This window comes from Carettochelys insculpta, chromosome 5 (assembly GCF_033958435.1).
Source record: "Carettochelys insculpta isolate YL-2023 chromosome 5, ASM3395843v1, whole genome shotgun sequence".
In the NCBI taxonomy this organism is placed as follows: Eukaryota; Metazoa; Chordata; order Testudines; family Carettochelyidae; genus Carettochelys; species Carettochelys insculpta.
The window spans coordinates 82,458,390-82,479,931 of NC_134141.1; the positions used below are offsets into that span (position 1 = coordinate 82,458,390).

The following is a 21,542-nucleotide window of genomic DNA, read 5'->3' on the forward strand; positions in this document are numbered from 1 at the left end:
AAGAGCAACTAAAAATACTAAAGGTCTAGAAAGTATGACCTATGAGAGAAGATTAAAAGAATTGGGTTTGTTTAGTTTGGAAAAGGGAAGACTGAGAGGTGACATGAAAGCAGCTTTCAGGTACCTAAATGGGTGTTACAAGGAGCAGGAAGGATGAATTATTCTCATTAGCCTTTGATGATAGGAGAAGAAGCAACGGGCTTAAACCACAGCAAGGGAGGTTTAGGTTGGACATAAGGAAAAACTTCCTATCACGGTGGTTAAGCACTGGTCTAAATTGCCTAAGGTGGTTGTTGAATCTCCATTGCTGAAGATATTTAAGAACAGTTTGGATAAATAATATCTAACAGGGATAATATAGATGGTTCTTGGTCCTGCTATGACAGCAGGGAATTGGACTTGATGACCTCTTGATGACTCTTCCAGTCCTAGTGTTCCATGATTCTAGACACACCATGACTACCACTTTCCCCTTAGCCACACGCCCTGTTATCCTATCTTATGCCTTTATTTCAATGTTAACCTACAAGGTACCACCAATTAATGTTTATATTTATTAAAATGTAGCCAAAAAGGAAACAAAAGCTGCGTCTACACGTGCACGCTACTTCGAAGTAGCAGCACCAACTTCGAAATAGCGCCCGTCACGTCTACACACGTCGGGCGCTATTTCGAAGTTAACTTCGACGTTAGGCGGCGAGACGTCGAAGTCGCTAACCTCATGAGGAGATAGGAATAGCGCCCTACTTCGACGTTCAACGTCGAAGTAGAGACAGTGTAGACGATCCGCGTCCCGCAACGTCGAAATTGACGGGTCCTCCATGGCGGCCATCAGCTGGGGGGTTGAGAGACACTCTCTCCAGCCCCGCAGCTCACTGGTGGCCGCGTGGAGCGGCCCCTTAAAGGGCCCCTCCCCCGCCCTGACTGCAGGAGGCTGAGGCAACGTGCAGGCTCCTGCCTGTACACGCGGCGGCGAGCCTGCACAGCCCTCAGCCCCTGACAGCAGCGATGGCTGCCCAGCAGCCCCCCCAGCGCCCCCAGGGGACCCCCCCCAAGAAGAGCCACAGCAGCCAGAGCAGCCAGGGCAGCCAGAGGACCACGCAGTCTGGGAAGCGGCAGCGGGGCCCCTCTTGGACGGAGGCCGAGATGCGGGACCTGCTGGGGCTCTGGAGCGAGGAGGAGGTGCTCCAGGTAATGGGGAGCAAGAGGCGGAACGCGGATGCGTTCGCTCGGCTGGCCGATGGCCTGGCTGCCTGGGGTCACCCTGCCCACACTCCGGACCATGTCCGGAGAAAGGTCAAGGAGCTGCGGCAGGGTTATGCCCGGGCCCGGGATGCGGCCAGCCGATCTGGGGCCGCCCCCGTCACTTGCCCCTTTTACAGGGAGCTCAGGGACATCCTGGGCTCCCGGCACACCTCCTCCCCTCCGGCCACCCTTGACACCTCGGCTGACGAGCCCCAGCAGGCCCTGCAGCCGGGGCCGCCCCGGAGGTAAGCCCCGCACCCCGGGGGTCCCCCCCGGAGGCCATCCCCGGGACATCGCGGCAGGAGGAGGAGGAGGAGGGGGGCTCCTCCTCCACCGATTCCAGCCTGCAGATCCTCCTCCTGCCATCCCGGAGCAGCAGCAGGGCCTCCGACCCCCGGGGATCTCCGGACCGTGGGAGCGGACCCACAGGTAGGTACCCCTCTCTGGTGGACACCCCGGGGCTTGAGGGGCGGGGGGAACAGAGATGTGTCCAGGGCCCCCCACACGCTCACATGGCCATGGCCCCAAGGACACCAGGGCCATGGCCCTCACAGCACTGCAGCCATCAGCCCCTGACCCCCGCCACCCTGCATGACAGTGCCATGCCCCATCCCCGGGCCAGGGGGGAGCGGAACCTCGAGGGGCCCCCGGGCGGAGGGGGTCGGACACCCCGCAGCAGCAGCATGTGATGGAGTGGGGGGAGTGCCAAAGGGAGACTCAGGCTACATATGAGCCACCCGAGCCGAGGAGCTCCCAGGGCCAAAGGAGGATCCTGGCGCTACAGCTGGCAGGTGACACCTCTGCCCTGAACAAACAGGAGGGAGGAGCTGAGCTGGCTTGAAATTGGGGGGCGAGGGCGGGGGCCACAGGTAGAGGCTAGGGGAAGGGAGAGCTGGTAGGCAGCCAGCCAGAGGAGGGGGAAAGCTGCATCCCAGAGGGGCCCCCCTTGGGGTCTTCTCCCCACGACGGGTTGGAAGGACTGTCTCTTCCGACAGCTGGTGCTGTCACTCCTGCCAAAAACTGGCCATCTGTGGCCTAAGAAACCTCTCCTGCTCTCAGACCCTGCGGGGTGAAGTGAGAGTCGCTCCCACCAGGGGACGGGCTGCAGGGCAGGGGGACCCCTGAACCCCATCCATCACAGCAGCATCTCCCGGGGACGGGGATGGGGATGGGGAACCTGCAGCACAGGGCGGGGGGGACAAAGGCCACGGCTCGGGGCCCACACTAACGCCTGTCTCCATTCTTCTTTCCCCCCTCCTCTCCTGTGTCCTGCACCTGCACCTGCACCATCCGAAGGACCGGAAGAGAGCGCCGGCGAGGCATCGGTCGTCCCGGAGACCCCTCCGGGACCCTCGCTCCAGGGCAGCCCCTCGGCCGAGGAACGACCGGCCCCGCGGAGGGCCAGACGGCGGACCCCGCACCTGCTACCGGCGGCGGCCACAGACCCCCAGCTGCTAGCCATCCACTGCCAGCAGCTGGAGGTGTCGGAGCAGCACCTCCGGCTGCAGGAGCAGGCGCTGGCCTGGCACAGAGAGGCATGGGGGGCCTTTCTGGATACCATCAATCGGCTGATTGATTCCCTGGCCCCCCATGCCGCGCCGGCCGCGCCACCGCCCGCTATGCCCGCTCCTGCAGCCCCACCACCGGCTGCTCCAGCTGTCGCCGGGCCGTCCGCCGTCGCCCCACCACCTCCCCGCGAGGGCCACCGCGCCGAGGGACCCCTGGAGCCACCCGCGACTCGCCGGCGCCGCTACCTTCTGGTGGAGCCCGCTCCCACCCAGCCGCGCACCAGACTGCAGGCCCGGCGGAGCTCCCAGCCGGGCATGCCCACTGCTGGGCTGTAGGGGCGAGGGGCCCAGGACGTGGCCCCCCCCCTTGTTGGACAGACTTTGGGGACTGGGTGGGTGGTGTGGGTGTTTCCCCTGTTTGCCCCGTCCCCCCCTGTACATAGTTCTCCCCGTTCTCCTCCCTGCTTTTTGTTTTTCTTTTGATGGCGCACAGTGCTTTCATTTTTATTGTTGTACATAGTTTTATTTGTGCCCATCTTGGTTTTGTTGAACATTTGTCCCTCCTTTTTGGTTTCTGTCTCACATATATATTTTTTTTTATTTAAAAAAAAAAAAAAAATCGTGAGGACAAAAAAAACATTTACGTTCACCCACAAGTTCGTGCTGTCATTTCTCCTGGACAAGTGGGGCGGGGGCGGTGGGGTGCTCCATGGTGGTGTGGGCGTTGGGGCAGGAGTGTGGGGGAGGAAGGGGCGGGCAGTAGGGGGCCTGGGCACAGTTCACCCCGCGGCCTGGACGTCGAAGTGGGCCCGCAGGGCCTCCCGGACCCGGGTCCCCTCTGGGTCCACCTGCCGACTGGGGGCAGCAGGTGGCTGGAGGTGTGCCCTGCCGGCCTCGGCGGCCCAGCCCTGAAGAAAGCTCTCCCCCTTGCTCTCCACGAGGTTGTGCAGGGCGCAGCAGGCACCCACAATCTGGGGGATGTTGTTGGGGCTGGCATCCAGGCGGGTGAGGAGACATCGCCATCGTCCCTTGAGGCGGCCAAATGAGCGCTCCACCACCTGGCGCGCACGGTTCAGGCGCCCGTTGAAGCGCTCCTGGCTGGCGGAGAGGTGGCCCGTGTAGGGGCGCATGAGCCACGGCCGGAGGGGGTAGGCCGCATCCGCGATGATGCAGAAGGGCATGGTGGTGTCCCCCAGAGGGATCTCCTGCTGGGGGATGTAGGTCCCCGCCTCCAGCCGGCGGCACAGGCCCGAGTTGCGGAACACCCGGGCGTCGTGGGTGCTGCCAGGCCAGCCCACGTAAATGTCCTGGAACCGTCCCCGGCTGTCCACCAAGGCCTGCAGGATGACAGAATGGTAGCCCTTCCGATTGACATATCGGCCTCCACTGTGGTCCGGGGCGCGGATGGGGATGTGAGTCCCATCCAGAGCCCCGAAGCAGTTGGGGAAGCCCAGGGTGGCAAAGGCGGCGACAGTGGCACGTGGGTCCCCCAGCCTCACGAGCCTGTGCAGGAGCATGGAGTTGATGGCACGCACGACCTGCAGAGAAAGCACATGGGACAGCCCCAATGAGGGGTGAGCAGGGTGTGCATGGCCCTTCCCTGCCCTGCCCTGGCCCCCCTGCCCTGCTCTGCCCTGGCCCCCCTGCCCTGCTCTGCCCTGCCCTGCTCTGCCCTGGCCCCCCTGCCCTGCTCTGCCCTGGCTCCCCTGCCCTGCCCTGCTCTGCCCTGGCTCCCCTGCCCTGCCCTGCCCTGCCCTGGCCCCCCTGGCCTGCCCTGCCCTGGCTCCCCTGCCCTGCCCTGCTCTGCCCTGGCCCCCCTGCCCTGCCCTGCCCTGCCCTGGCCCCCCTGCCCTGGCTCCCCTGCCCTGCCCTGCCCTGGCCTGCTCTGCCCTGGCTCCCCTGCCCTGCCCTGCCCTGCCCTGGCTCCCCTACCCTGCCCTGCCCTGCCCTGCCCTGGCCCCCCTGGCCTGCCCTGGCCTCCCCCTGTGGGTTCTCTTACCTCCATGAACACAGCCCCGACGGTGGCCTTTCTGACGCCAAACTGCTTCCCCACGGATCGGTAGCTGTCCGGAGTGGCCAGCTTCCAGACAGCGATGCCGACCCGTTTCTCCACAGGGAGGGCACGCCGCATGGCAGTGTCCCGGTGCCTGAGTGCGGGGCTGAGCCACTGGCACAGCTCCAGGAATGTCTGTCGGGTCATCCTGAAGTGGCGGACCCAGTGGTAGTCATCCCACTCCCCAAGCACCAGCCGCTCCCACCAGTCGGTGCTGGTGGGGTAGCTCCACAGCCGCCAGCGTGTGAGGCGGGGGGTGGAGCGGGGTGCTGCAAGGGTAGGGGCTGAGCCCTGCTGCCCTGGGGGCATGTCCTCCCCTGGGGCAAGAAGGTGCTCAGCTGCCCCCAACATGACAAGAGCCAGGGCAAGCCCTGCTTCTGCTGGGAGGGCTGGGTGGACCTCTAGCTGCTGCTGCTGCTGCTGCTGCTGGGGGTCCATGCCTGCGGCGCTCGGGGTCTGTGTGCCTATATGGCTCGTCAGACCGCGTGCTGTGCAGGCTGAGTGTATGTGGGAGGGGCCCTTTAAGGGAGCGGCTAGCTGTTGCCCCGGAAGCGCTAGTCCGCCCGTTGACCCTGTCTGCAGCTGTGCCTGGCATCCCTATTTCGATGTGTGCTACTTTGACGTGTAGACGTTCCCTCGCTGCGCCTATTTCGATGTCGGGCTGCGCAACGTCGAAGTTGAACATCGACGTTGACGGCCCTGGAGGACGTGTAGACGTTATTGATCGAAATAGCCTATTTCGATGTCGCGTCGAAATAAGCTACTTCGATGTAGGGTGCACGTGTAGACGTAGCCAAAGTGTGCAGTATGAACGTCTAGCATAAAGCCAACAGTATTCCTGTAAGTTCTCTTTTGCAAACTGTTGAGGCACTTTGCTTTTTCTTTTGCAAAGACTCTTACGGCTCTGCTCTCCCAAGCACACTAGTTTAACGAGCAAGGCGTACAAGGACAGGAGCTAGAACAAGTGGGGGTGTATAATGCAGTAGCTACGGTGGGGAAAACGCTCCCAGCAGCGGCTTTTGATGATCCATCCAGAAGTGTACGCCGCCCCCGCGTCTTATATAATACCCACAGTGCGAGGCCTGAGAAGAGCGGTGACCTTTCTAAGGAGGGAGGGCCCTGCGCTCGTGCCTTCCCCGGCGGGCTGGGCAAAGCGCGGGTGCGAACAACGGGCGGCGGTGGGAATGGGGAGGAGGCGCGCGCAGGGGCCGCGCCAGAGCGCGCGCGCTCAGCAGCCAGCGGGTCCTTGGCTGTTCTTAAAACGCGCCGGGCCCGACGTCCGGGTGACACAGAAGCGACGCGCCCCGCGCGCCCCGCCCAGGCTGAGCACGGGGCGCTCTGCACAGCGACGCACGCGGCTCTCGGGCCTGCCCGCGTGAGGCGCGTGCGACTCGAACACCGCCCCCCCGGCCCGCCGGCGGACTCACCTCGGGGAGCCGTTGGGGCGCCGCGCCGGGTGCTCGCTCCCTCGCCGCGGCGGTCCCCACACGGGCACCTCACCGCCTGTGAGGCGATGGCCGCCGCGAGCAGGGGTCGAAGCGCGCCCCGGCCTGGGACCTGAGCAGGGTCCCCCGAGGCGGAGCCGCTCCTGGGCCGGCGCCTTCCGTTAATAAAGTTCCCCGCATGCCTCCCTGCCCCGCGCTGCGCCCCCCACCCCCACCCCGGAGGCGCGAGGGGTGTGGCGGGTGCGGCGCTGTCACCGCCCGTCGGGGCGGCTGAGGAGGGCAGGGGCAGGGGCAGAGGTGGCCGTTGGGACGGAGAAGCTGGGTGGGGAGGGGGAGAGGAGGGCCGTTGGCAAAGGTGGGCGGCCAGCCAAGGACAGGCGGCCTTTGAGAACGCCGAGGGGGTAGGCGGCTGGTTTTCGACGGCCAGTAGATGGTTCGTGGGCGGCGGGCAGAGACGTGCGAGCTGGCCCTTTAAAAAGCCGGGGGGGGGGTGTAACAGGTGCCCGTGAGGGGGAGGCCTTTGCAGCGCCGTGACTGGAGAGTGACTAGCTAGAGGCCCGGGGCGGGGCCCGGCCAGCCCCGGCCGCTCAGGGTAGGTGCGGGGGCGATGGCGTCCGCGTCCGCCCTCGGGGCTCTGAGGCGTTAACGCTGTCCGCGGTAGCCGCCGCTCGAGGCAGACACCTGCTCGCGCCCCACCCAGAACACCCGCTTCCTGGCCGGGCTGCGGCGGGGCGGGAGGACCCTGCGGGCACCGCTGCCGCCGAGGGCTGGGCGCACTACGCGCCGGCGGGGGCGGCATTGAGGGGCAGGGGGTGGCAAGTGGCACAGCAGCAGTAGCAGCAGCAGCAGCGTGGGGTGTCTCTAGCGTCGGGGCTCTGCCGCCGCTGCGCCGCAGTCCTGAGCACGCGGGACCCCGCTGCGCTCATCCTCCGCCCGGGGCTGGAGACTCGCGTGCCCCGTAGGTAAGAGCCGTGCGGATGCGCCGCTTCCTCCCCGGGGCCGAGCTTTCCTCTCACCGCAGCGCCTCGCCTGCGCCGGGCGTTGTTGCTTGGTGGGGGTCTGGGGTTGCCTCTGGGGGTTTGCCGGGGGGGGCGTGTGTCATTGCCTTCCCCCAGCGCCTTTGCAACCCTCCCTGCCGCTTCGGGGTCCGCTGGGGGCGCAGGAACTAAACGGCATAAAGTTAGCGCGTTGCCGCGCCCGCCCAGCCACGAGGGGGCAATGGCCGAGGTGCAGCACCAGCCCTGTGAACCGCTCCCACCCGAAGAGGCTTCCTCTTGCCCCCGCGCTAAGGCGGTTTTGGGAGGAAGCTGATTGCTGAGCCGGCCTTTGGCATCGCCTCCCGCCCCCACCCCGCGCCCAAAACCCATAAGCCCCACGGGGCCGCCTCGTGTAGATCTGGCTGGATCCCAGCCTTCAGCTCAAAGTCGCGTAATGCGCTGCCCGTGTCGGTCGCTCGCTCGCTGGGAGGGAAGTTTGCTTTCTCCCCGCCACAGCGTCGCTGACTTTACCGAGCGTGTTGCGGACGACAGGACAGTTTGCTGTTGCTGTTAAAATTCGGATTTGCTCCCATGTTAACTGCGTTGCGGGATCCACCAGAGAAAGGAGCTAATGCGGGAGTGAAATCAGTGAGATGGTTTCCCGCACGCTTCAGCTGGGGTTTCTTAAGACATTCCCCTTTACATTTTAATTTCAGTAGCAAGCTGAATGGGCTCTGCAACAGGAAAGGGTATTTGTGGAATTTATTCGAAGTAGGTTAGTTCGCAATACAATCAGGACGACCAGTCCGTCCCTCAGGTGGTTACTGCAGCGTTCTGTTGATTCAGCTGATGAAGAATGGAAAAGCTATTCAAGAGCTCAAACAGTTTCCATTGTAGCCTACAGTCTGTTATCAAAAAAGCATGCTACGTTAATCCAAATATCTCTGTCGCTAGACGACCTGCAGGTGCATTACCGTTATCTCTTCCAGCATGAGGTAACCGGGAAAAATCGAAAATTGCAAAGCTATGGAGTAAAAATGCTCTTCTCACACTCCAAAATGATCTGAAGTGGGTCTGCCCCTTGAAAGCACATCACCTAATAAATTATTTTGTTAGTATTTAAAGTGCTACATGAGTGCTTTTTAGTTGTTAGGCTACAGAGTAACAGGGCTCTCTGTATCAGTCCAAAATAAGAGAGGTGCTTAGCTGTTAAAGTAGCTCACTTTCTGGGTTACATTTAGTTAGTCTGATAGGTTTAAATGTAAGTGTTGCCACACACCTGAAGAACAGGTCAGGTTAGACTGTACTACTGATCTTTCTTTTTTCCTTGTTTTGGTAGCTGATATTGCAGCTGCCTGTGTCTTAAAGTCACTGGGTTTTTAAAGAATCCAGTATACTTCGGGATGTTCTTGTGGAACAAGATTCTGTTAGGAGCTTCAACGATTAAGAGCGAATCCTGGTCATTTTTGTTGAGGAAGTAAGATATTTGTAAGAGAAGAGTTTTTAAATTGTGTGGTTTGTACTGGGCTTGCTTTATACCTTTCAAGCATATTCTCCCATCTAAAGAAAATTCAGCTGCCCTTTAAAAGTCTATAGAGATCTGGATGTCATGAGAAAAGCACCTGCCACAGCAAGTATAATATACTGTAGGGCTCCAGACGACCTTCTCTCTGCAGTGCAAATCTTCTCACCTGCTGGTGCACTTCACAACCCAACCAGCAGTTCTCAGAGAAACAGAGACTTTTCATTAGTTGTATAAATCCAATTACAGAAAACTCAAGCTGTTACTCAAATTGTACACAGACTGGTAGAGGGAACTGTGTTTAATAAGGTGGCTACACTAAAATCTAAGATGATGTGATAGAGTTCTTTCATGGACTTAATTACTCCAGTCCTCAGGAACAGCAGTAGTTATGTTGGTATTGGTTGGTATAATTTACATGACTTTGGGGTGGCTTAGTTACAGCCGCGTGACATAATTTTACTTATGTGAGTGGTGAGTTGTGTATATAGCCTTAAAAACTCAACTTACATGAGAGACGTGCTGAAATCTAAAGTGACTATCAGTTCCTCATTTCAGCCCTCTTGCAAGTGTCCTGACATTTTTGAAAAACGGGCAAATTTGTCCTGTATTTTCCAGTCCGATACTCCCCCTGCTGGTCAGTCTGCAGCAGCCTCCTTTCTGTGGCTAGCAAAACAAAAAAGCAGTCCAATAGCACTTTAAAGGCTAACATAATAATTTATTAGGTGATGAGCTTTCGTGGGACAGACCCACTTCTTCAGATCATCGCCATACGAGAACAGACTTTTATTTTGTTAGTCTTTAAAGTGCTACTGGACTGCCTCTTTTTTTTTTTTTTGATAGCCATGCTAGTCTATGTACTCTCTCTCTGTTACTGTTTGTGGTTAGCAGGTGAATAAGGGCAGGCTGCAGCCAGTAAGTGGTGCTCTCAGGCAGGGCAGAGGCAGACAGACACAGGAAACCAGTTGCAGGATAGGCGGCCTGTGTATAATATAGGATTAAGATGTGTGGGGTGAGGGGTATGTGTCGCCAGTCCCCAAGTGCACCCTAAAGCAGGATTTCATAACAGGGAGAAAGGGAGTCTAACATCCCTTTTATGCCAAGGGGATGCAGCCCTGATACCTGGCTGTGGGGCTGATATCTTGATCCCCAGTCCATCTTCACGCCCATCCTTGCTGAAGTTCCCAGGCTGTCCCCATGCTGATACCCTGTCCCCAGGCTGAAGCCCTGATTCATGATTCCCCTCTGGATTCCCCACACATCCCAGATCCAGCTCCCTCTGACCCTCCCCCAAATCATGAGCATGAGGTAGCTCAGGTTGGGATCCACAGGGCTGAATGCGGCATGCCCAGTATTTCCTGTGGGTGAGAGAGCTCCAGACTCCAGGAGCAGAGTTGTGGGGCTCTCTAACAAGGGCATTGTAGTGCCAGGAACAGCTCTACAGCCTGTTCTATTTCCTGCCCTCTGGCCAAGTCAGAAGTAGGATCCCAAGCCACAGGACAGCTGCTACTCTGGCTGGTGCCATAGTGCAGGCAGCTATGCTGCTCTCTCCTCTATTGCTGATGCAAGGGGTTGAAACTGCCCCTTAGTTCCCAGCCCCGTTAGCTCACACCTCTGGCAGGAGCTGCAGGGGTGAGTACCTGACTCCATGGCTGACAGAGCAGGGGAGCCCTCATGGCATACAGCCTCTAGTTTATCCCTTTCCTGACCCCTGAGCTGCCACCAGCTGGTCCTGGCTACTTTGTGCTTATACCCTGGGCTATCTCCCTGATTGCACACAGCCCCTAGGTACCCCCTCCCTGTACCCTGAGCTATCTTCCCCTGCTCTCACACAGTCCCTAACCACCTCCTGCCTGCACACTGAAGTACACCTCTTTCCACACCCTGAGCTACCCCCTTCCTGCACCGTTTCCAAACTCTTTGAGTTGAATGCCCCCCTCTTGACTTGTAAGTTTTGGTTGTGCCTCCTCCCACAACAACGAAACCAGGCTGGGTGGCCTGCTGGAGTGAATTGGGGTGGAAGTAGCACTGCCTTCCCAGACCTGCCATATGGAGAGCTGGCTGGGCCCTGAACCCAAAACAGAAGTCTTACTACACCAATATCTGTGCCCCTTCTCATCCCAGACCCCCATGATCTCCCACTTTCACCTGCTGGGCCTGGGAAGTTTTACAGTACATGGAGGACAGACTCTCTCAAAGGCCCAGAGAGGCCTGGCCAATCCCAGCTTATGAGGCCTCTCACCATAACACAAATTAAAAAAAAAAAAAAAAAAAAAGATACATGCAAACAAAATAAGGCACCAAAACATGAGACAGAATTGGTTTAGTTTTAACAAATGCTTTTCTAGCCTATCAAATACCAAAAAATTAACACGTCTGATTTTTGAGGCCTACTTTCAGCTTGAGGCCAAGGCCAAACAGCCCTCCTGCTTACCCTTTGCCCCTCCACCGACTGGCCTTGGTTGGGTGGGTTACCCCATAATTCTGCTTGATTGATTGCCATTGACTTTACTTAAATTGGAGCCGATACCTGTTCTAGACGGGGTTACTCATCCCCAGAAATAACGGGAGGAATGGCTCAGTGGTTTGAACACGGGTCGGCTAAATGTAGGGTTGGGAGTTCAAGCTTTGAGAAGGCCATTTGGGAGTCTGGGGTTAAATAGATTAAGCAAGAAAAAAAAAAAATAGCTGGTAGGAATGGTGATTGGGCCTGCCAAGAGAGTAGGGGACTAGACTTAATGACCTCCCAAGGTCCCTTCCAGCTCTATGAGATATGTATACCTGTATATCTAAAAAAAATTATTTAAGGTACAAAGCTTGGGAGTCTTCCTGGACCCTTCTTAACATTTGAAAATCAAATCTCTTTGGTGGCAAGGCATGCTTTTGGGCAGTTTGTTAATGAGGCACTTCAGAAGATGCTAATGAGGCACCAACATGAATATGCAGTGTCTCATTAGCATAATGACAGCCACAAGTGATTTGAAAGTGCTGCTTTTGAAATGATGCCAATGGGGGGGCCCTTTCAAAAGGCCCCCATCTACACAGGTGGTGGCGTTCCAAAAGTATCACTTTCAAATTGTGTGGCTGCCACTATGCTAATGAGGTGCTGCATAATCATGTCAGTGCCTCATTAGCTTCTTCCAAAGCGCTTCATTAACATACCCTCCAAAAGGAGGGGGCATGTGTAGACACAGCTCCAGGGAAAAATTTAACTGTACTTTTTCTGCATGTCAAATCCTGCTTGTTTTGCTCATGTGGGTAGTGTAAATGACCTGTAATGAGGCACTATGCTCCAGTGTCAGGAGACTTGGGAGCTGTTCCCTGATCAGGCGACTGACCCCTTCAGGATGCTGTTTTGAACAAAGATACTTGATTGTATGGGTCATGTTAAACATTGAATATGAGTTTAACTTCAGAGTTCTCTCAAAGCTCTCTCTGGGGGGAAAAATAGTACTTTACCTATAACAAAGTACAAATTGCAATGTTATAACTATATAATTAATAGTTATATAATTGAAGGAACACTGTGCTACAGAAGGAACTGGATTCTATTTCTATTAGGACAACACTGTAAAATTATTATGAGTTTACCAGTAATCCAGAAAGTTACTATTCTTGGGATTCAGCAGGAATAAAGTTTGTTTTTAATTATATCAAATGTTTGTTTTAATAAAACAAAAAAGCAGTTAAGTAGCACTTTAAAGACTAACAAAATAATTTGTTTGGTGAGCTTTCGTGGGGCAGACCCATTTCTTTCTGTCCCATGAAAGCTCACCTAATAAATTATTTTGTTAGTCTTTAAAGTGCTACTGGACTGCTTTTTTGTTTTGATAGTATACAGACTAGCATGGCTTCCTCTCTGTTTGTTTTAATGTTATTTAGGAATTAGCTTCTTTTGTAATATTGTGGTTTATGGTAACTAATACATCCATATTTTCCCCTGTTTTTACAAGAGGAGGGAAGCCACAATTATCTAAATGTGATAGAAGGTTTCTTTGTACGTTCTCTTCTCCCTTCTGAGACCTTTAGAAAGCCTCCCTCAACAGCTCCAGGGAGTTAGGGTAGGAAAGCTAGAACTAAAAAGGTAGAGAGCATCCACAAAAGACAGATTGGAAGTAGAGTTGATTGAGTTAAAGGGCCAGACACCAGTCACCTTCAAACTAGTTTGAAAAAGAAGTTTAGGCAGCTGGACCTATATTACTATTAGGAGCTAGTTGTAGTCCTACTTTAACTTAAAATTACAGCCAAATTAAATACATCTGTTGTTATCACAATATGATCCTATTATATAGGGAAAAAAATGAATCTAAATTTTCATCTCAGCTGCAACAAAACAAATCCATTATTTTAAAATTGGAAAAGGATACATTTGAGACATTTTTTATTCCTTTTAGATTATAAATGCTATTTTAATTAGTTTTAATTTGTGTGTGTTGAATCTATATCGATACTTCATTTTAGAAGTAGTTTACCTCTTTTGTTAAACATTAAGTTTGTTACTTTTAGTTATCTCTAACCTCAAAATATTTTTCATTCAGAGGAAATATTTGTTTTATTTTGTATTACAGTGACCTGTTCCATGAGGTGGAAATATCACAATGTTTTACTTTTGTTCTTCTCAGGTGTTTCTTTTCTTTTAGATATTGTATGTTGAGGCACTTGATCCTTCTCAGCACAGTGAGCCCCAGAATGTTACCCATTTATTGCCATATCCGCCTAAGTCTACTTTCAATTCAGCATAAGGAAGGTAATGTACACTGAGAATTGTTGTTTTGTATTAGATGCGTTTACTGACTTCCCTAAGTCTTCAATGTATTTTTCTACATTAAGAAGTATTTTATTAATATTTGGTTGTGGTTCCATTGCTGTCTAGATTTGTTTATATACTTAGTTACTGTCTTGATTAAGTTATAGGTATCTGGCATTGTGTTTTTTCTAAAAATTTGTGAAATATCTAATGCTAATGTAAGAAAATATTGTAGGATTACTCTTGATCTTCCTTCCCCTGCTGTGTACCAGGAATTGTTCCAGTCTGAGCAGAAGTTATGTCAAACGTGAAATAAATGTACAGATAGTGTAACTGAGTTTAGAATCACTATATGTAACGTATGGGGTGTAATATAGTCTAATGAATAAGCATGAGCATGAAAAAGAGAACAAGTTTTCCTTAAAGATGTAAAATCAATTATTTAATATGCCAATGTAATTTAATAAACTGTGTGCATGTTCATGAAAAGTGAGAAAGATAACATTTTACTATACTTTTCACAAAATTATTCTTAAATAGGGAAACTATAGGCTGATTTAATCTTTTTCCTATCCACTTTCTCTGAAAATTAGGTGTTATTGTCAACAACTAGAGAACGCAAGGGCAAGACTGGTATGATGGATGAAGCTGCAGAGGTAACAACTGATGGGAACTCCCTTATAAAGGCTGTCTACCAAAGCAGACTTCGTCTCACAAGGCTGCTGTTAGAAGGGGGAGCATACATTAATGAGAGTAACGATCGAGGTGAAACACCTTTAATGATTGCTTGTAAGACACAGCATATGGACCAGCAGAGTGTTAGCAAAGCAAAAATGGTTAAATATCTTCTAGAAAATAAAGCAGATCCAAATATACAGGACAAATGTGGAAAGACTGCCTTGATGCATGCATGCTTGGAAAAGGCTGGCCCTGAAGTGATTTCTTTGTTGCTGAAAAATGGAGCAGACCTTAGTCTGCAAGACCATTCTGGTTACTCTGCACTTGTTTATGCAGTAAACTCTGAAGACAAAGAGACCTTGAAAGTTCTCCTAAATGCTTGTAAAGCAAAAGGAAAAGAAGTTATCATCATTACAACAGACAAATCTCCATCTGGACGGCAGACAACTAGACAGTACTTAAATGTGCCTCCTACTGATGCTGAGGAATGCCATTCTCCAACTGCTTGCACTTCGCCTTCAGAAATAGAACTTAAAACATCTTCCTCTCTACTTTCAAATTCACGTGAACCAGAAAACCCTCTTTTTAGCTTTAAAGACTCAGATAAGCCTCGAACCATGGAAAATATATCTGAGCCAGTCTCTCCTACCAGGAAAACAAATTTAACACATGTAGGACCCAAGCTGGCACAAGTGCAGCGTCTGCATTCGGAGTCTTGGATGAAAAATTCTTCTTTGTTCCATCAGAATAAAATTTCCTCTTTACAAGAAGATCTTCAGGATATAACTCCAGAGGAAGAGCTGTCTCTGAAAATCAATAGTCTAGCATTATCCAAGAGATATATTACTAGACATCAAAGCATTGATGTAAAAGACACTGCTCATTTGTTGAAAACATTTGATCAAACTGACTCAAGAAAGTTATCATATGAAGAGATAAATTCTCAGTCCCTGTATACTGATGGAAACCAGAGCCAGAGTGAAATTCCTGTGGATCAGGATTCAGATTCAGTTCAAATGAGATTTGTTTCAACCTTGAGAAGTATTTTTCAAAAAAGAAGTTTAGGGGCAAATCATTATAGCTCTGATTCTCAGCTTATTACTAGTCTGAGCCCTGCTATCACAGAAGATAGCAAATCACTTCTAGGAAGGAAAAAGATTCTCTCTCCTTCTCCATCCTTTTTGTCAAGTTCCAGAGAATTGCTAGAGAACATGCCTTCTGGTCCTTTGATCAGAAGAAACCAGGCTGTTTTGGAGAGACGAGGGTCAGGAGCCCTTTCATTAGATCATATTGCCCACACTAGGCCAGGCTTCCTTCCACCTTTAAATGTGAATCCTCATCCTCCAATTCCAGATATTAGTTTTAGCAACAAGATATCTGGAATTGTTTCTTTTGGACAAAAAAACTTAATTCCAACAGCACCTGCTTTTCCCAAGGAGTTCAAAAGTAACAAAATGCTGGTAAGGAGGCAGTCATTACAAACTGAACAAATTAAGCAGCTTGTGAATTTTTAATAGGTTGCTAAATTAACAGATCTGTACAATATATTTGCAGTTATATTCATTGGGAATAAATACAGCCCAAAGCAGATGTCCTAGTCACAACCCTCAGTGCCATGATACTTAACATGGGACTCTTGGTTGGGCTCTGCAATGACTTTAATCATAGATTTAGCAGGGTGCTCACTTAAATTTACACTGCTGCTATAATCTGAAAAATAACAAATATTTATAATAGAAAACTAAAGTATTGTCTGATTTTCTGTGGCCACCTACTTTGTGTGTTGTCTGATTTGCTAGCATTTCACATTTGGTTTGTACTCACTTTTCCCAGACATAAATTACTTCATGAAGTGCAGAGCAATGGAGAACATGGATAAGTCTACACTACCACGTTTTGTTGACAAAAATTCTGTCGTCACCCAAAAGTCAACAAAAACACAAATCACCACAGGGCATTCACACTTCCTCCCTCTGTTAGCAGATCATGTCTACATTAGGGGCAGCAGCAGTGTCAGAAATGCACTTTGGGTATGTCTTGCACAGTGTAGTGTTGTAAGAAGGCAGAGCTGATCCCTGAGCATCTTTGGATTCCCTCCCAATTCTCCCACAGCCTCCTCAGCTGCCAGGAGCAGCAGCATGTGTAGCTCTGTGAGCTTTCCAAGCTGAAGAATGTCAAAGCAACACAGCAGCAGGCTGCCTGCTGCCTGTTCCAGTTCTGCTCTGCACTAGGAACACTCCAAATTTATGTACTTCGTTTCCAAAATGGAGCAACTCATTCAACTATCAGATACTTCCCAAAGCTTTGAAAGGGAAGGGGCCCAGGCTTGTAAAGGAGCAGAGACCAAAACTGAGCAGAGGCATCAGAGCAAGCATTGTGGGATACTGGCAGAACCCACTTCTGTAGACAAAACAAACAGCAGTGTTTATACTGGCTCTTTGTTGACAATAAAGGGAGGTAGAAAGAAAAGTCCCCGGTAGGAGCGAAGTCTTTCGTCACTGACACAGGGCATTTTTCCTGTCAAAAGTTGCATTGCAGTATGTATGCTCACTGTTTTGTTACCAAAAGGCAGTTTTTAGCCACAGAACTTCATAGTGTAGACATGCCCTTAGGCCAGCATTTCCCAAACTGTGTTCGTGGAACACTGCTGTTCTGAATAAAGTGAATAGGTGTTGGGGGGAGCATGATTGATGCTAGATATTTTTTGCCTTCTAAAATATTCACCAAGAAAGTGTGTGTATCAAAAATACAAAAGGTATTTGAATAGTATTTAGGCAGTGGGTATATTAATATTTATAGCACACTCAATAGTATCGTTATTATGCAACTGGTGCCAAAAAGATACGCAAAAACACTTTCCATTTAAAAATACTCATTACTTATTTTTATAAATTTTGTTTTTAGAGAAGACTACTGGAAAACACAATTTATTTTTTTTCCATACCTAATTTGTTTTGCATTTCCTTTTTTGAACAATGTTGTCCTTTCTAGTTTTGTGAAACAGTGACACTAACCATTCTTTGGGCTGTTTATATTGTATTGTTTTGGATTTGAACTTAATTTTTATATTTAAAGGGTTGCTAACCATTCTCCTATCAGAAGAACATTAGTTGTTCATGCAGATGATTTTTCTCTTTTTTTGTAAAATAAGATATCTAAAAAAGCCTAACTCTTAAATCAACTCTAAAGCATTATATGTGGCAATATTTCAGTATGAAGCCCATCCCCACCTCCCTCCAGACCAGCTTGTATGGGTTCCATCAATATATTTCAAGCCCAAAATTGTTCCATGGCCAAATTAGTTTGGGAAACACTGCCTTAGGCTATCTGATAGCTCCTGAGGGGAAAAGTTGCTTTGTCGGAGTTACAGAACTGGAAGTAGAGAAGAGACAATGTGGGAAAATTATACAATGTAGCTATAATTCTAAAGTAAAATGGACTACACAACTGATAATGTACAATTAATGTTTTATTAAGCAACAGCTTCAGTTTAATTCAGTCAAGTGTATTTCTGTATTATCTGAATTGTTTTAAATATTTCATATAAAAATGGAGTAACTTATTACTTAAAGAAATGGCTGCATCTAAAAGTTAACTTTTTAATATTTTATTTTCATATATTTTATGCAAAAGAATCTTACTCTTATTCATGGTGGTTGTGAATTACACAAACTAGATATTAGCTTCTAGAAACAGTCAGATATTTGTGGTGATGCAGCTTAATCCTACCTTGCTCCATTGGACAAATAAATATCAGAGGAAGGATAGGGGCATAGTGTGTGTTCATGAAGAATCTAGCAATTGGTAGCAAATACTTGCCCCAAACCCCACAGATTTTAGGACATGGCCTCAACTCTTCTACACTGTGAGCCTGGGCCCTCTAATCCTTGCTAAAACAATTGGCTGGTGACAAAATAATAGTCAACACTTCCTCGTCCCTGGCTATATCCCAGCTCTCTTAGGAACAGCTAGCATGACAACCGAGGCCATTGATGTAAATTTAGCGCACTAACATCAAAAAGATAGTCCACAGTAAAATGTGGACTTTAAAGATAAGTGTTGCCTAAAGTAGCCACTACCCCACTTAAAATTCCATGGAATCTCAAATGTATAGGCACTGCTGGTGGTTGAATGGGGCATGTATCATAAAGGTCTGTTCCCCTCTTTCCACCATACGTAACTCCAGTCTAATATAACTACCACACCTTTCCTTGGCGGCTGCTTTTTTGCAGTGTAATAGACTTCTGCTCTGAAAAATGTGTTTTCACTTCCTGGGCGTTTTTTTTTTTGTTTTTGTGAACAGCTTTTTTCAAAGCGAGTGTTTTGATCCAAACCATTCTTTCAATTAAAGTCTCTTGTCACTTGCAGTTGGTAAGAAAATTGTTTATGTATACACACACAAAAACAAGTACTCAATTGCTAGAAAATTCTAGAATTAAAATTGCCTATAACTTTCATAGCATTGGCTGACAAAGAAATGCTTGCATTCCTGAATAGGATTCCTGAATCACAAAACATAGGACTGCAAGGGACCTCAAGACATCATCTAGTTCAGTCCCCTGCACTCATGGCAGGACCATGCACTATCTAGGCCACTACAACTCTACCATCGTGAAAGTTCAGATTTAAATAGCTAAAATCATGTAATTATTTTATTTAAATCCTCTGAGCATGAACTGACCAAAATGGACTGTGAACTTAAGGTCCTAGCTTTAAACTTGCCAACTTTAGTTTCTTGCAAAATGTGAATACTGATATGTTTTAATAAAACATTTTATTCAGTATTTAAGTATCTCATTTCTGTTTTCTTTCATCAATGTATGAGTCAGAACAATGTGTGACCAAAATGCAACCCTTGCCTGTTTCATGTAGGCCAAATACTGTTTTACACCTGAGTTCTTATGCCCTAAGAATTTACTTTTAATTGAATCTGAATGTCAATAAACGGACCAACAGGTTGCACCAGTACTTTGTCCCTATTCTGAATGTGAAAAATTATATACTATGCAAAAAAGTCTGATCTAAAGCTAGTTTAAAACCATGAAAATACTCCAAATGTCAGGTGGCCTTTGGATCAGTCCCTATCTGCCCCAGAAAAACTGAAGAGGCTGAATGGCAATTAATTTCCAACAGATGATATCTTAAAAACAATCCTCCTTTTGTACAATAATTGAGAAGTGTTCTTCCACACAGTTTCAGCTTGGCATTGCACCAGTTGCCTTAACTGTACTGCCATGTTTCACCACAGGCAGCCTAACCAATTGTAATTGTACCATACAGAGCAGTTCCAACCTTACGGGGAGTGAATCTCAGTCCATGGTTCTCATGTATTCATACAGGAGGCAGACCTAAAATCAGATGAATTAAGGACTATACACACAAATAAATCCAACTGTTATGAAAAACACAAATGCATTTGCCTTGGATCAACCTCATTCATAATCTATAAAAAATCAATCAAATAAAAAGGATCTCTGGCCATTAAGGTTTAGCGATTGATAGTCTTTAGTTAATCTAATTCTGTCCCCTGTTGAAAGATGCTAGCCATGGGGGCTTTTGGGGTGGTAATAGTGAAGAATAATTCAAAAAGAACCATGCTGATCATGAACTGAATTTCTTAGGAACAGCTGGGTGGGGAAATTAGAGGAAAATCAGAAATTGTGGGGATTCTATTGGGCTGCAGAAGAGGAAGGGGAAAAAAAGTTAGTCATTTATCTTATTTTCAGTTCAAGTCCCTAATCAATCAGCTGTGATCTGCAGCATCAATGCTATAATTTGTTTTTATGGTTAAGATCAACAGAAGACAACTACTGCCACTATTAGGAGCTAAATATTTTCAGTGAGATCTTCTAGAAATGTCCAAAAAAGATGACAAAATGGTAAAAAAATACTAATGTATCTTTAAACAGAAGTGCTGTGATTGTAAACACTGATGTGATATTTCAGTGGGTGAGCATTCTTTTCAAAAGAGATTATTGCTTTTAGTAATGTATATATGATACATTAATAATCTTGACTTCAAATCATACTGCAAACTTAAAAACATGAGAGAAAACCGATGTTCCTTTGGTAACAAAGAAACAAGGTGATCTGGTTTTAATTTTCTCTGAAATGCTCAGAATAGAACACAAAATAGGTTAGATACATTAGTAACAGTACTAACTTCACCAGACACAACCATAATCTAAAAATGCATATTCAGCTTCTGTATATGAAAAATGGTAACAAAAGAGTACTAATACAGTAAATCATTGTACTAAAAGAGAGCTAAATTAGTCACCAACAGGTGCAGTGACTTAAGATACATCCAGATCCTACTACTGAGCCCAGCCTTCCCCTCCAACCCATCCCATCCTGAACCATGGGGCAGCAAACTTAGCCACTGCACCACCACGATGAGCTTAATCAATAACCAAGTAACAGCCGTAGTAAAGATCTACAGGCCCACAGCAGCCATGCCCTATGCTTGATGGTATGGACAGGCAACATATTCACTGGATACTGAGGCCAGGCCTACGCTAAAAGGGAAGGTTGAATTAAGATACACAATACTAGTTAATTATGTATTTAGAGTCTATGTAACTTAGCTCAAGCTTTCATATGTTCTCCACTGCAGGAGGTCAATGGGAGCAAACACTATCGACTTTCCTTACTTTTCATGAGGAGCAAAAAGACCAGTGCCAACACGGGAACTCTCTGGCTGTGGCTACACTAGCACCCCACTTTCGAAAGGGGGATGCTAATAAGCCACTTCAGCAGATGCTGGAGGCGAATATGCATATGCAGCACCTCATTAGCATAATGGCAGCCGCACACATTTCAAAAGTGCTGCTTTCGAAACGCACACCGCCAGTGTAGACAGGAGCCCTTCAAAAGGACCCCTGGATTTGGAAAGCCCCTTCTTCCCAGTTGGTTTTGGGGAGAAGGGGCTTTCAAAATCCAGGGGGGGGGTCTTTTTGAAAAGCTCCCGTCTACACCAGTGGTGCACATTTCTAAAGCAGCACTTTCAAAAAGCGCATGGCCACCATTATGCTAATGAGGTGCTGCATATGCATGGCAGCGGCGCTAGCATCTGCTGAAGTGGCTCATTAGCATCCCCCTTTCGAAAGAGGTGCCAGTGTAGCCACAGCCTCTGAGTTTGATTTAGCACATCCTTACCAGAAGCACTAAACTGAAATGCAGTGGTATCAAACATCTGCTTAGTGAAGATACACCCTGGAATATACAAAGGCCACAGTAAGAAAAGGATGCTCCCCCCCGTTGCCTCATCTGATTTTGCTTTACTAATTTGATGGGGAGGCCCATATATTTTATAGGATTATTCAGAAACTTCCAGGGAAACATCCCATATCTGATTTTTTTTTCTT

At 49.1% G+C, this 21,542-nt stretch overlaps 2 protein-coding genes across 2 annotated transcripts in view; one reads left to right on the top strand and one right to left on the bottom strand.

Moving 5' to 3' along the window:
- The first annotated feature begins 7,090 nt into the window (after positions 1-7,090).
- On the top strand, positions 7,091-16,498 carry ANKRD34B (ankyrin repeat domain 34B). The gene is made up of 3 exons (XM_074995393.1): positions 7,091-7,213; positions 13,373-13,497; positions 14,091-16,498. The coding sequence occupies exon 3, from the start codon at positions 14,133-14,135 to the stop codon at positions 15,687-15,689; it is 1,557 nt and encodes a 518-aa protein (XP_074851494.1). The 5' UTR covers positions 7,091-7,213; positions 13,373-13,497; positions 14,091-14,132; the 3' UTR covers positions 15,690-16,498.
- A 401-nt stretch (positions 16,499-16,899) lies between these two features.
- FAM151B (family with sequence similarity 151 member B) overlaps positions 16,900-21,542 on the bottom strand; it is a 30,494-nt gene continuing 25,851 nt past the window's right edge. The window contains exon 7 of the mRNA XM_074995395.1: positions 16,900-19,523. Coding sequence (XP_074851496.1) covers positions 19,507-19,523 — 17 coding nt within the window. The 3' untranslated portion in view covers positions 16,900-19,506. The remainder of the gene's footprint in view (positions 19,524-21,542) is intronic.

What these genes read in the sequence shown, in the direction of transcription:
- ANKRD34B (XM_074995393.1), top strand. Translation starts at nt 14,133, where the DNA reads ATGATGGATGAAGCTGCAGAGGTAACAACTGATGGGAACTCCCTTATA.